Raw genomic sequence first — 14,708 nt, forward strand, 5'->3', positions numbered from 1 at the left:
AACAGAAATTAAAAAATTTCAAGGTTCTTCCGACTAGCGAAAACATTGTTTACACTAGCAAATTGAAATATTAGAACAGTTAATTTTCATGTTGTGATATCACAGATATCAGGTCACTGTGGCATATAAACTAAGCGATAAATGATTCATAAAATGATGCGAAAAACCCTGGAGATAAAAAGTGTTTTATCGTGAGGCTCTGTTTAAAAAATGTAAATGTACACATCAACGCGTGTACATTAGGGCGGAGTAATTCAATTTCGAAAAAAGTTTATGGCATATTCGAATCTACGTTCGATTCTAAGCAAAAATGGTGAACAAACTATATACCAAAAATTACGTTTGACCTTCTCAATTTTTAAAAGAAAAATCAGTATATAAGATGTAATTTCTTTCTGAACGAAATTAATTTTTCATTTACAAAATTTTGTGTTTGTTCATATTAACAAAACCAATTACAATTGTTTGGGACAATGAAAAATAAATTTCGACCAAAAAAGTTACAATATAGATACTGCTTTTTCTTTCGACAATTGGGAGGGTCAAATGTCATTTTTGGTATATAGTTTGTTGGCCATATTTGCTTAAAATTAATCGTAGAATTTGAATTTGCTAAACACTTTCTTCGAAAATTTTTGCTCCAAACCAAATACTCCGCCCTAATGTGCATATATATGTTTGTATCTATACTCGCCATTTTATAAACCATAAATAAATAAAATTTGTTAAATGAACTGATTTTTTCCTCATTCACGCTAATAAAAGCGTATGTAAACAAGAAACCCACTAGAGGGAAGAACTTCAAGTCAATAAGCTCAAAAAGTGCGTTATCATTTTACGCGGCCATCGCAAACAACGATGCAAAGAAATATCGAGGAAGAAGCGTAATTATCAATGTTGCTACTTTTTGTCGTTGCTGGCTACGACCTGGCGTAATTAAAAGTATGTAGATATCTGGTGAAATCATAAAATTCATGGGTTAAAGTACGAATTGGAAAAATGTGACAATAAACAAATATTTGTAAGGTGGCAGTGATGACTAAATCAAATGGAATGCGAAATACGGTTGCTTGTTGGTGTTTGGGACGAAAGCGAGTAAGGTGCTCAAAAGACAGTGATTACTAAATTAAGTAAGAATACTTAATAACCAAGGCGGTGTCTAACTTCATAATTATGTATTATTATTTATGTACGTACATTGAAAATGGTAATACCTTAAGCGTCGTATAATCGACGAAGGACGTATAGGCTTTTGTCAAAGCTTTTGCATTTCCGATAAGCGCTCTACTATGAGCTATAGTCTGCTATGCATGCATTATTTTTCAATGGCAAAAAAAAGAAACCAATCAGCCTTACTGCGAATTCCCTGTGAACAAAAATTCCCAAAAATTTTAAAGTAAAACAAAATCAATGTTTTCCTTTTTTTTGCTTTGCCTTATAAATTATGCAAACAATTTATTCACATGGAATTGTCGATAAGGCTACATAGTCTTCTAGTATATCGAACATCTGATATGACTGTAGTATGTACATTAGAGTGGTCCCAATTTTTGTCTGGGGGAAAAAATTGCATCCTAGAAAACGGGGCGCCCTCTTAGTTTTTTCCTTTTGTTTTCTACTACAACCAATACAGATTGCTCAATGACCTTGAAATGCGCTATTGGATCGCTGTGAAACTGCCAAAAGTATTGGTGATTTTTATAAAAAGCTACCGTTGCCATGACAACTGAAGCTTGTGATATTTTAATAGATAATTTAAATTTGAAATGTTCTTAGGTTACTTAACCAATTGTTTGATTAATGTATGTGCACAATACTTCTAGAGTGAAATATGAGCATCATGAGCATCCTCTAAATGGATACTTAGAAACGTAGGGTTTGGTACCAGCACCTCATTCGGCAAGAGGAAAAATTTTGGAGGGTGCTCCAAACCCTATTTGGGGAAACATTTTTTTTGAACCACTCTAATGTACATTTGGTATTTTGAAACAAGTAACAAAGTAGATAATTACTAACTTGTTTGTTTGTTGCTAACGTGTTGTGGAGTCTAGACATCTCTGCGAGCAACAAAGTTCAAATGGAAGTTCCCCGAAAGTTGTTGGAAAGATTTTTATTGCCGCCCCATACTTGGTCTTTTTTATAGATATATTTTTCTTCACCACACAGACTCATTTATGATAACAGTGGTTTTTAAGTTCTTTATTCGTACTATGAATCATTCATTGAGATAAGTAGACAATTTCAATAAATTTTAGAATAGAATGTTCGTGATTTTGGTAAAAGGTCTTTTTTGATTAGTGCTATAAATGAGTTAATTCGGGTGTTGAAAAATATTGCCTTGAAGTGGATGAGATGGCGGTGCAATTTTGGTGTCACTGTGGTGCCTTTGCACGCGTTGTTTTGTGTTAATTCCGCTAAAATTGCCCCAGAGTTCGAATTTTTTCTTTAATCTTTTCCTCCTTAGCGGCTTGATCGATTGATAGTAAAATTTTTGTTTTGAAATTATGGGCTCATTAGGATGGACAAAAGCTATGGTTGTAGATGGCGCCTCGAGCTATTTGGGAATTTGGTATTTACACCCCGATATGCTCTTAAATTTGCTACCTGGGTAAATTCATTAGTATAAACATTTTACAAAACTAAAGGGTACCGAAAAAATATTCCGACGAATTGATAGCCTCCTCCTTTTTTTAAGTCCCATAAGAAAGTAGATACCATGGGTGGCGCTGGAGTAGAAATATGCATTTTCTGAAAATACCTAGGTACGTTAGCTACCGAAGGTGGAATATTAAAAATACACGCGCTCACAGGACGTGTCTGGAATTAATTTATTTGCCAAATTCGTATTTAAGGTTCGAGTTTGTTCATATTAACCTAAACTTTTCTCAGCGCTAGTTTTGATAAATATGACCAAGTCAAGTGTTGAAAGAACATACTGTGGTCGAATTTTCAAGTTAAGAATTAAAACGCATTTTCCACAATTTTTTTTTGGAAAATTTATGAAAATTTAAAGAGTAAATTTCTCCTTTACCAGTGTAATCAACAGGATTTACAAGCAAGTTTGTTGCTTAAATCTTTCACCAGAAGCATTTACGCACTGATTCAGTTTCACACAGTTTGAGTAGCAATGTAGTTTAGAAAAGTACTACAGAATATACCAGACAAAGCTTTGCGAAATTGCTGGAGCTACACATCGTCATCTTATTATATAAAGGTCCCAAACTAATTTTCTTTCGAAATTCCGCTTTGTACAAAAGTCGATAGATTACTTACTACGTACAAAATAAAGACAAAAACGAAAATTTGAAAATTAAAACTGATAGCAATTCCAAAAAGTGTTTACAATTTTGAAATTTTCGTAGATGGCTTTGTGTGTAGAACAAAACTAAGGGGCGCCCCCACCGTGGCGCCTCCCTCTTCAGCTGTTACCGCCAGCGTTGAATACTTTCAGATCTGGAGCGTCGGTGTCCATTCGAACGGCTTGGGAAAGCCAGCGGAGCCGCTGTATTTTGATTCACTGCACTATGTCTATGTCGTTTTAAGGCACATACAGCTCATCGTTCCATGGCCTGCGGTACTCGCCATCGACAATGCGTAAAGGCCCGTAAATCTTCAGCAAAATCGTTCTCTCGAAATTCCGAGAGCCGCCTCGTCAGAAGTTGTCCTTGTCCATGCTTCTGTTAACAGTGACGTGGGTGCGAAGTCGCGAACGCGCTGAATGTTCGTTTAATGGCAAGAAATTCATCTTGTCCTCGTTTAACACCAGACCACTTCGCTTTGCTTCCTTATTCGACTTGGAAAAGGTAGAACAGACAGCAATTGCACCACCTCGTAGCAAATTGTTCCTGAGCGGTTCAGTTCTGCAGCTCTTATTATCTTTTCCAACATCCGATTAAAGAAATCACATGCCAGAGGGTCGCTCACTTTGGAACTCTGTTTGGTAGCACACGGCTCGAAGAGGTCTTTCCCAATTCTGGCGGAGCTGGTGATATTGGTCAACGTCACTTTTCACAGCCGCATTCGTTTCGCGGTGATGCCAAATTCAGATATCGCGGCATACAGACAACACCTTAAAGTGCTGTCGAAATCGGCTTTGAAGTCGAAAAATACATGGTGAGTGTCGATCGTTTCCTGGCGGGTCTTCTCCAAGATCTGGTGTATCATGAATACCTGGTCTATGCTTGATTTTCCAGGTCTAAAGCAACACTGATAAGGCTCAGCCAGTACAGTGACGGTGGGCTTCAGTCCTTCATACAATACGCTCGATAAGACCTTGTAACCGGTAGTTGGAGCGAATGGCGGGATCGCCTTTCTTGGAGATTGGGTAGAGTTCACTTAAATTCCAATCATCGCACATGTGTTCATGTGACCATATTCTGCATAAGAGTTGATGAGTTTACCTTATCAGCTCCACGCCACCGCACTTGAAGAGCTCGGCTGGCAGGCCGTCAGCTCCAGCAGGCGTTTTTCCTATCGGCCAACATTTAAAGCTTTTCGCACTCACGCTCCACATAGCTCGCGTTGCGCTCGTTCGCAGCATGGCCCTATACACGACATCCTTTTTCTCTCCAGTTTCTTGGCACTCCCAATCGTACCAGTTGTTCTTTAGAACTCGCTGAAATCCGACTACTTCTTCGTCGGAGGTATGTAACCTGAGTACATACTTTAATTGTGCGTTGCCCTCCGCTGTATATGGCAAGGCTTCTTATGTAGCCTAGCACTTCCAAGGGCATCCCCTGTAGTACCGAGTGCGAGAGTTTTGAGGTCTTCTTTGCCTAAATTAAGTACTTTCTTTGAAGGTTTTTTGAAGGAGAGGTAAATTGTTTGGCGTATCTCTGGCCTGGACATTCCATCCACTGCCTTTTGAATATTTTATCTGTCCAGTTGTTTGTGATCGCTTTTATGTGTGCTTTGTTGAGCCTACAACAAGGTTCCGGAGGTTGTTTCGCTTGGCAGTCAGCTTTCTCGCTGCCATCATGCCTCGGTACGAATCCTAATAGAACTGTATTCTTAACACCAAGAGCGTATAGGACATTAAAGCAGACATGTACTAGATGAGAATTTATTTTGTGGGGCCAGCAGGGCTGTCTGTAAGTATATATATATACGTGCACGATAAAGAAAATAGAATGCAAAATAAATTGAATACTCGATTCATAGTGTGTTGTAGCAATTCTAAGCTTAGATCGCTTCCGTATACGAGGTCTATGTATAACCTACTATACACCTACACAATGAAAGCAAAATTACTGAGGAGCCAAAAATTAACACGTCATACCCGAGATCATCGGCAAAATATTCCCACCTTTGCCGAGTTCTCAAGCTACTTCAAAGATTAGAAAATCGGTGCATTCAAGTGCACATTTCACCACCCAATCGCAACATTGCATTGCAATAGCAAACAACAGAATTGTTCAAAGCGATTATGATGGCGTGCTTTTGTCGAGCCTCCCGAACAACTCGACAAAAAGCATTCGCAAGCAGAGCAGCAGCAGCACACAACCAAAAGTAAGGGCGCGACAATGTGCGCTTGTCCAGTGCAGCGAACGGCCGGCCAGGTGTATCATCGACTAAAAACAATCAACAACAAAAGCGTATTTAACGCAATACTATGACACTTGGAGCATTGAGCGTCGGGCGCCGACTACCAGCACCCGCAACTGCATCGCGCAGCGGCCCCCGCTACACCGAGATCCTTTAGCTCCACCACCATGGACTGCATTTCATTTAAATTCAGCTAAGTTCGGTTCAGTTTTGCTGTGCTGAGCTCGACTGCGAGCACATCCACTCAATCTCATCGCCAATACTTTAGGGGGTACTCGAGTTAGCCGTCTCGTCTCATAATAGCCAGTCGCCGTAGTTCATGGAGGCTAACATTCGTATCGTTCATTGTTGTTTGGTTTATGTGTGCGCTCCGTAGAATGACCAATTCGTACTCGTAAAGTACGTTCGTAAGCGCTTGGCTAGCTGGCTCACTGCTTGGCTTGCCCGCACACCGGTCGTCGTTTGCGCCGTTAGGTGGTGATTGTGATGGCGGTGCTGGTGGTGGTGGTGATGCTAAGGTTCGTCGTCGTGCTGTCGTTGAAGCCGTTTTGGTCGTCTGCCCATATAACATTACAGGCGATACGATTTCAGCAGAGCCAGCAGCAGCGCCAGCGCTAGTACCACCAGTGCCATCACAATACCAACAGCAGCAGTCAGGCAGGCAGGCAGGCATGCAGTCAAGTCAAGACAGCAACGTCGACGGTGTGCTCTGAAGCCTCCTCCTCTTTCTTCAGCCAGCATTCGATTTCAGTACGATTCCGTATCGTATCGGATTCATTCACCACTGAACAAGACATTTAGCATTTAGTTTGTATTTGGTAAGCGTACGTTTCAGTTCTGTGGCAACTGTCGTCGGGTTAAGAACGTTGGAAACGCTTCTGAACAAAAAAATTCACACTCACACAGAAGAGAGTATCAAGTAAATAAAATTTAATTTACATATTTAAATGAAAATTTATAACGATTATGTATTAGAGATAAAAAGTAAGCGAGAAGTAGAAGCAGCAGCAAATAACAACAAAAGTAAAACGTTTTTTGTGTGTTTAAATAATTACAGCGATTAAAGTTGCAAAAGCAAAATACAAATCAAAAACGCGATAAATTCTGAAAAAAGTGCTTGGGCGAAAAAATTAAAAAAAATTCAATTGGAAAAGTGTAAACCAAACAAAGCAGCGCGCATTGCCAAAAGTATAAAAATAAGCAACTTAACGGTGTAAAATTAAAAATATTGCAACATTGTTTACTGCTGAGATTATTAGAAATCCAAAGTGCTTTTTCGAATATAAGAAGAAAGAAATTCAAAGATTTACTTTACGTCGCTGAAAGTGTAAAAAAAACAGTAGAATATAACTACGATTTTGTATAAAAAAATCAGCAAGCACAGAAATAACAAAGTGAGAAATTCATTAGCGAAATTTCAAATTTTAAATCGCAAACGTACAATTTGTGGCAGCCAACGAAAATTGCCAGGGAAAAGCGTTGCAAAATATACATACACAAAGTGTAGCACCAAATAGATTTGAAAAAAAATTGCAAAATTATTGTTAATAAAATGACTGCAACTTAAAACATTTTTTGTGGCCTATTAGAACCCAGTGTAATAAGTTTGCTATACAAATTTTGGATGAATTGAATTTTCTAATGAGTTTTTCAAAATTCTTGAAAAGAAATTTGCGATAAAGTGCGCGAGAACCATTAAAAACGTGTGATTTCTAATCAGTGCGCTGAAGCTAAGGAAAATTTTGGAATTGGTTTTCGGAGATAAATTTTTATTTATATTAAAAACGCGGCCAATGTTGCATTTTTGTGGTGTTTCACAAACAACCAATGTTGGATTATAAATTAAACCCATATATTTGGGGGATACAATGAGGCCAGAAAGATACGATGTGAGTAAAATTGTTTTAACATTTTATAAAAAATCTGATTTATAAATTTTTTTAATCGAAAAATTTGTTTAAGTTATGTTTGTTTTAGAGGAAGATACAGTAACAAAAATAATTGTTTCATTAAACATTATTAAAAAATAAAAATTTGCCAAATTTTGTTTATAATTTTTAAATAAATTTTTATTTAATAAAAAAATTATTAGGTTAGTTAATCCAAGTGATTTCATAATGAGTCATACTGTTAGAAATGTTAGAATGCTTATATACATTTTCAGGAAGTCAACAAGAACAATAACAAAAGGACATTTTTAAACATCAATAAATTTATGATATTAAGGGCCGCTAACTTAGCCATCTTTATAGAATTTTCTGAAGTTAGGATGAATTACTGATTTAACTACACTTTAAAATAGATAAGTTAACGGCCTAAGACTTAAAAAGTTGAAGCAAAATAAATTAAAATTAATAATTTGAATTATAGTAAATTGAAAAAAAAAATAAAAAAGTAAGAGTAGGCAAATAAAATTATAAAAATCTGGGAAGTATTTTTATTAAACACAATATTCTTCAACTAAAAAATTTTAAGTAAAAAATTTCCATGCTAAAAAATAAGTTTTGTACCGTGAAAACTCGTATTTCCTGTTGTTAAAAAAAGCAATTTAAAATTCAGTTTATTATTATTCCTATTGCTCTCCTTAATTTTGTCTATTATATTTTCCAAAATTCGAATTGTTAATATTAAAGGGAATCCACTAATTTATTTTAAACTTTTAAAAATAAAAATTTTAAGCAATTTACACTTATGTAGTTCATTTTCACCAAGCCTTGACTGCAGTTTATGCCTATTGGAAAAAGGAAGGGGTAACCGCTCGTAATCGCTTAAATTAAAATTCTTATCTGAGCTCTTAACAGCAGCAAAGCTTTTGGTGGAAACGGGCTATAAGGAAAAGTCAATTACAAACATTGCTTTTTAAAAGAGAAATACGAGCTTTACACCATTTTTTTTTTACTTTTAGATACTCCAAAGATTTATTATAGCAATAGATAATTATTTATCACAAAAAAAAAAACGTTACGAAATATGTATTTACAAACGCAATAAAGAAAAGTTAAAAGCAGTAAAAAGCTTTTCAGATAAACATATTGTTTATTGGAAGCCATAATGATAAATATCGAGATTTACAGAAAACCAGAAGAATAGTAATGAAAAGTAGTTATTATGAATATTGAGATTTATATGTTTATTTAAGCTTTAGAGCGGATAGTAAATATTATACAAACAAGTTTTTTGTAAGCTTGATAAGCATAGAGACGAAATGAAAATGAAATAAAAAACCCGCACACTTACAGTAATGAATAATAGAAAAAAAGTGAATTCTATATAGTTAAAAAGCAGAAGAGAACTGACAGCTTTTAGTCTAGAGCTTTCACATACTAAAGCTTTCGCGTATTTTGAAGCTGACGACGAGCCAACCTGCGTGCATTTAATGTAATAGTATTCTCACGAGCTTTTCTGCTTAAAAGCTTCGCAGTGATAGTGATAGTATAGAAAAGCCCTCGTAAACGATATTCTCATAAATGAAAAAAATAAAATTAGAGACGTATAAGCTTCCATGGAAAACGAAGAGCTCGTTTGCTTAATAAAATCCGAAGCCTCGAAAGCAAAAACTTACTATCTCACTTTCTTTCACAAAAAGCACTCTCTACAAATGTAAGCTTTCTAAGCTAGCTCACTGGAATATTGAATTTTATTTAATTTTCTCAAAACAGCCACGTGTTCAAAAGCACGTGCGACCCTAAACGCTCAAGCGACTACGCTTAACGTGAATTTTCCGCAATTTAGTATAAATGAAATTTTATTTTGCATGAAAAAAACTCACGTCATAATAACTATTTATTTAACTACTTTTACGATTATTATTATGCATGATTATGAATTATTTGCTACGATGAAAAAATGAGCTTATAAAAATAGTAATAACAATTAACTGGCATGGCATGGAATACACACCCCTTTTCGAAAAGGACACATGAGTGCACTGTATGTATATGTATGTGATATGACGGCATGCATGCATGCACCTACATACATACATATATACACGTATAAAAATATGCAAATTCGTTGAATATTACAAGGCACAACCCGGTTTTTCCAAGCAAGTGAAGAGCAGTCAATGTTTAAATTGTTGAAACATTTAATGCGACAGGCTTGCGCGGCTCTATAGAGCAGATGGTAGGGAGGGGGATGGCAGGCACAACAACCCTTTGCGCAAGTAGAGTGAGTGCAGAAAGCAGGCCAATATATGCGCTCAACTCGAAGTGGTTGCATGCCACACTTTCAAAGGCAATTTTATTAGGGTTGCTCGATTATTCGGCATTTTCCAAAAATCAATTATGTTGGTATGAATTCATAACCAAAAATTACAACAAAACTTTTAACAGTAAAGATAGCTTTTATTGAGAGAAGAGCAAAGCAAAATACATAAATTCAAAGATTTTTTTTTTTAACCAAAATTAAAACAACTTAAGATCAGTGATCTTATTTTAACAATTTTTCTGAATTTTTTCGGATTTGAGCAGTGCTCTTGCCATGGGCGTAGCCAGGTAGGGGCAGGGGGGTGCTCGAGCCCCCCCTAACTCTCAAATTTTCCTTGTATATATATAAAATAGTACCCTGAAATGCCAGCTTAATAGGGTCGAGCCCTTCCTAAATTTCATTCTGGCTACGCCGATGGCTCTTGCCGCCGTAGCCGAGAGCTTTAGATGTGCCTACCGCCACTCGGATAAGAATTGGAGGGGAAGCTCGGTCAAACACGTGGAAAACGTTCATTTATTGAAATCAAATATTATATACTGCTCATCCCCAAATATATGTATATAAACGATTTTGGTGCTTCCCTTAAACTGAAAAAGCCTTGAAAACTTCGAAAAACTCAAAAGAGGGGTAAAAATTTGTATGAAATGAAAAAAACCGGTTTGTTCGATAAAAAATCGGATTTATTTGATATTTGAAAAATGAAGATTTAAAAAAAGCGTATAGATATAAAAAAAACGGTGGCAACCGGTATCGAAAAACCTAGTCAATCACCCTAGTAACTAGCTATGTACTATGTACATGCAAATATAGTACATACATATGTAGTCGCCGGTAGTAGCTTTCTCAATTAAGTCTGCTTAAAGTGGCAAAAAATTGAATTTTTTTTCAGCAGCGCTAACTTCGCCGCTTCGCCGTCTACTGCGCACAATTTCCATGCCGCATGCATTTCCAACTAGTAGCTTTTTAGCGCTGGTTGCTGTTGTTGTTATTGTTATTGCTTGCAGCTGACATGATATAAATCAACTAGTTGTATAAGCGAAATACAAATACAAATGATGAAATGAAAATAAATAAACGAAATTTGAATTGCAGTGAAGTAAAGTGAAATGCAAGCAGCCTTATAGGCGCACAACCCTTGACAACAGCGCGACTATAAGCGTTGAACTCGATGAACTAACTGCAGGCAAAAGGTAAAAAATTGCCTGCAAATGTTTGTGTAGCGCGTGTACATACACATGCATGTGCAGCAAATCATGCAAATATGCTGAGGAGGCCAAAGCGGCTGTGGGTTGAGAGGATTAAGTTTGCCCTCCCCTCAATGCTTTGTAACTGTATTGTAATTTAATTTTTATTGTTACTACTGATATATACATACATACATATGTAGTTGTTGCAGCGCTTTGTGTAATTCAATGCTCTCGTGCAAAAGGTTAATAAGATTTGCTCACACATACATACATACCAAGTATGACCGCTGGCAGCCGTGGCAGCAAACACAAAATTTCTATAAATTACGAAAGCTCTGTTAACCAACTGCCGAACGTGCGATGTTATCTACTACTAGTTTTAGCCGCACAAAAAAAAATCGCAGATTGTAAAATTATTAACAATTGTTTGTTTGGGAAGGGGGCAATAAATGCGCCTAAAAATACAGGTGCCACACTCAAACCTTGGGCGGCAATGACTGCGCTGCTTGAATGCCTTTCTACTTTATTTTATTTTATTTGTACACTTTTGCAGTTGTGGGCATTATAAATGCTTGAGGTAAAAAGCGTTGTAAAAAGGTAAGTAGTATGTTTGTACATAGTTTGGAATTCGCAAAAGAGCAGAGAAAGCAACTTTTTAGCCAGGTCACTGCTGCTTTAGGAAGACTTATCAAGCTATATTGCACTTGAAAGTTATAAAAAAATTAGGCAAAAACGATGGCTGCTCTGTAGCGGAAGTTTGGCTGGCAGGAGCGGAAAAATTCCGCTTAATGGGTGTAGGTGCTAAGACACATACATACATACGTATCTCCATTCATATATTCATACAAATGCATTGGGGTGCGTGAGGCGTTTACGTGGGAGGTAGAGCTGTCACAAACTGTCGACGATACTATCGATAGTCTGGTCACTTGAAATAACTATCGATAGTTTTAGTACTATCGCCACTATCGTTTTATTGATAGCGTATTCTCTTTCCTAGCGCTTTTGACTTTTGCAGTATTGGTTCAAAGAGAACAAAATTTGGCAGCATTATTTCATGAACGAACGAAAGGACGGTGTGCGAGAAACAAGTATTCTTTTTCGCACCGACGTCATTTTTTCGCCGCCATGTGAATGAAACGGAATGAAACCATGTGTATGAATGAAACAACCGATTAAAAAATGACATTATCATCTATTATTATTTTTTCTCAAATGCGATTACAATTACGCGGTTGCCGTGCTGGTTGATCTGTTTTGTTGATTCATGGCATTATTTCTAAAAGCGTCATTTTTTATTTTAAGCGTGGGTATAGCAGGGTTACATTGCCGTCTTAAGAGCGTGTCACACCGGGCAATGCAGTAGACTGTCCAATTGAGAAATTTCAGAAATCAGTTGCATGAGCAGTGGCACCTTGCATGTAAAGTACCTTTCGAAAGAAATGTTTTTTATTTCCGAAAGGCGAATTTCAGGGAAAATTTATGAAATCGAATCTCTGATCTGAAATCTCGATACTAAAATGCAGCCATGAGCCGCTAAAATAAACAAATTTATAACAAGATAACGAAAAATAAATGAATTTAGAAAAATATACGAAATGGGTCGATACTATCGATAGTAACCCTTAAGACTATCGTAAAACATCGATGGACTTGACTATCGATAGTTTGACAGCTCTAGTGGGAGGCAAAGATAATGTTCGTATTTTTTCGTAGAAAATATTTTTGTTTTATTGCAGAGAAATATTTTCGTTTTTTTTTCTTCCAAGAAAGGGTGCTGAAAATTATTGAATGGTAAAGCAAAGAAATAATTTTAGCATATACAATAGGGTGGTTAAAAAAAAAATCCCGCTACTGAAAATTTTTAAAATAAGGACCCGTATTATTTCTTTGAAATCTGCTGGCATTTAACCGTGCCGCCGTGACTTTGAAGTTTTCCATATACATATTTTACATAGGTATGTAGTATACAGTTTTTTGTAGAATAGGTATAAAATCCAAAAAATTATTATTCTTTTGATCTATTAAAAAATACGGGTCTCTTCATTTTCCACTTTCTATAATTCTGGGGGAGGCAACAAAAAATTGCGAAAAGTTGATTTTTCCGTGTATTTTTAAGCCACCCTAATATACATAGATACATAGATATATGGATTGGATTAGAGATATGCACTGCGAAAAAGAGATATATTGTGCCCTCAACCATTTACAGTACCTCGTCTAATCCCAGAGAGCCCAAAAATTTCCGATCTCAATGGGTTAGCGATTGTATAAGTTCTTCACTTGGCCAGAGTTGGCATTGGTATCTCTCCCGCCATCTCGCAACCGGCCCTAAAATGATGAAAGGGCCTTAAGTGCTGCCTGGCTATTGCTCTATATCAAAATAGATATATATATATTAAGTGCCGTTTTCTCTAGTAGGTTTCAAAATTTTTTTGACCTTTACTTTTTTAAGATATTGCTTTTCCTATAATTCACAAAAACGTTATGTTAGACTTGTACTTTTTTTTTGTATAAGTTAATGGTATCCGCATTTCGCGATAATTATTTATTTCTGTGGTATGCGCTCAATTTGATCGATGGCAATGACTATTATTTAAAATCCAGACAAAGCAGACAAATGAGTAAATTAATGATAAAATCGCATACCTATATAAATATGTACATACATATATGGATAAATAGTAAATTGTTATAAAATGATAACACTTGGAAAAAGCGCCAAGGCAAACATGCGTCTCGCACGTGAAAGAGCAAGCGTTTGATACGACGGACGGCCTTACTTTGGGTAAAAAATCGTTGAATATTAGAAAAAAATCCAGACAGCATAACCCCTGTGATTTTCACATTCTAAAAACATTTCGACTATATTTCATTAATGATCCATAAATTTTAAAGTCAACTCTTTAACTTTTCTTTTTTTAAATACTTGATTACTAGCGCTCTTACAGTTTGTTTAGCTATGAGCATAGATTATCTTTAAAAACACAGTTAAATCCTAAAAAAACAAATAGAGTACTTTCAACAATAAAGCGATCGGTTTAAGTCACTGAATAACAACAACTATAAAGTTTAAGTACAGCGATTTTTTTGCAATACGGGCAACTGTTTTTTAACTATTTTATTATTTATTTATATTTTGTGGAGCTCTAATTTTAGGGGTTTATGTTGTATGATTAACCATATTTTTATAAAAAAATTGCAAAAAATAAATTAAACAGGAAAGTTAATTTGTATGATTTTGAAGTGTTGACTTTTCTTAGTTTGCAAAAAATATTTAAATCGAAATTTATAATTTTTTTCTTGTCTTTTTTAAAGTTCACTCGAGAAGCCCAACCTTTTAGTGAAACAAATTTTTAGATAGGCAAAATTTTGTGGAGGGAAACATTTTTTTTTTGTTTAATTGAAAAACCATAAAAAACCGAGCCTTTGGTCATTAACTTTGGTCGCAATTTCTCATTAAAAATTTATTATTTGTATGCACAGATGTGTAAGTACGTATGATTACGAGTTTAAAAAAATATATATTTTCCATAATAATTCAAACTGACACGTTGCGCCTACGCAAGCAACCAGCGGCTTACTCATGGATATCGTATACCATTTATTATTAATCTCATATGTAGTAAGTAGGTATACAATGCGCTTGAACGTATCATAATGCGCGATTATTAATAATGGAACATTTTAAAAACCTATGAGAAACCAAAAAAAAAAAAACAAGAAAAGAACATGAAGCACATTATACATCATAATAATTGTATTCAA

The 14,708-nt window shown here is 35.8% G+C and overlaps 1 protein-coding gene across 1 annotated transcript in view; it reads left to right on the plus strand.

Annotated features, from left to right (window-relative positions):
• The first annotated feature begins 6,185 nt into the window (after positions 1–6,185).
• LOC118745094 (putative uncharacterized protein DDB_G0282129) overlaps positions 6,186–14,708 on the plus strand; it is a 62,965-nt gene continuing 54,442 nt past the window's right edge. Inside the window, exons 1-2 of the mRNA XM_036478631.1 lie at positions 6,186–6,463; positions 7,212–7,433. Coding sequence (XP_036334524.1) covers positions 7,432–7,433 — 2 coding nt within the window. The 5' untranslated portion in view covers positions 6,186–6,463; positions 7,212–7,431. The remainder of the gene's footprint in view (positions 6,464–7,211; positions 7,434–14,708) is intronic.

This window comes from Rhagoletis pomonella, unplaced genomic scaffold, assembly GCF_013731165.1.
Source record: "Rhagoletis pomonella isolate Grant_MI unplaced genomic scaffold, Rhpom_1.0 Rhpom_scaffold_00008, whole genome shotgun sequence".
NCBI lineage: Eukaryota > Metazoa > Arthropoda > Insecta > Diptera > Tephritidae > Rhagoletis > Rhagoletis pomonella.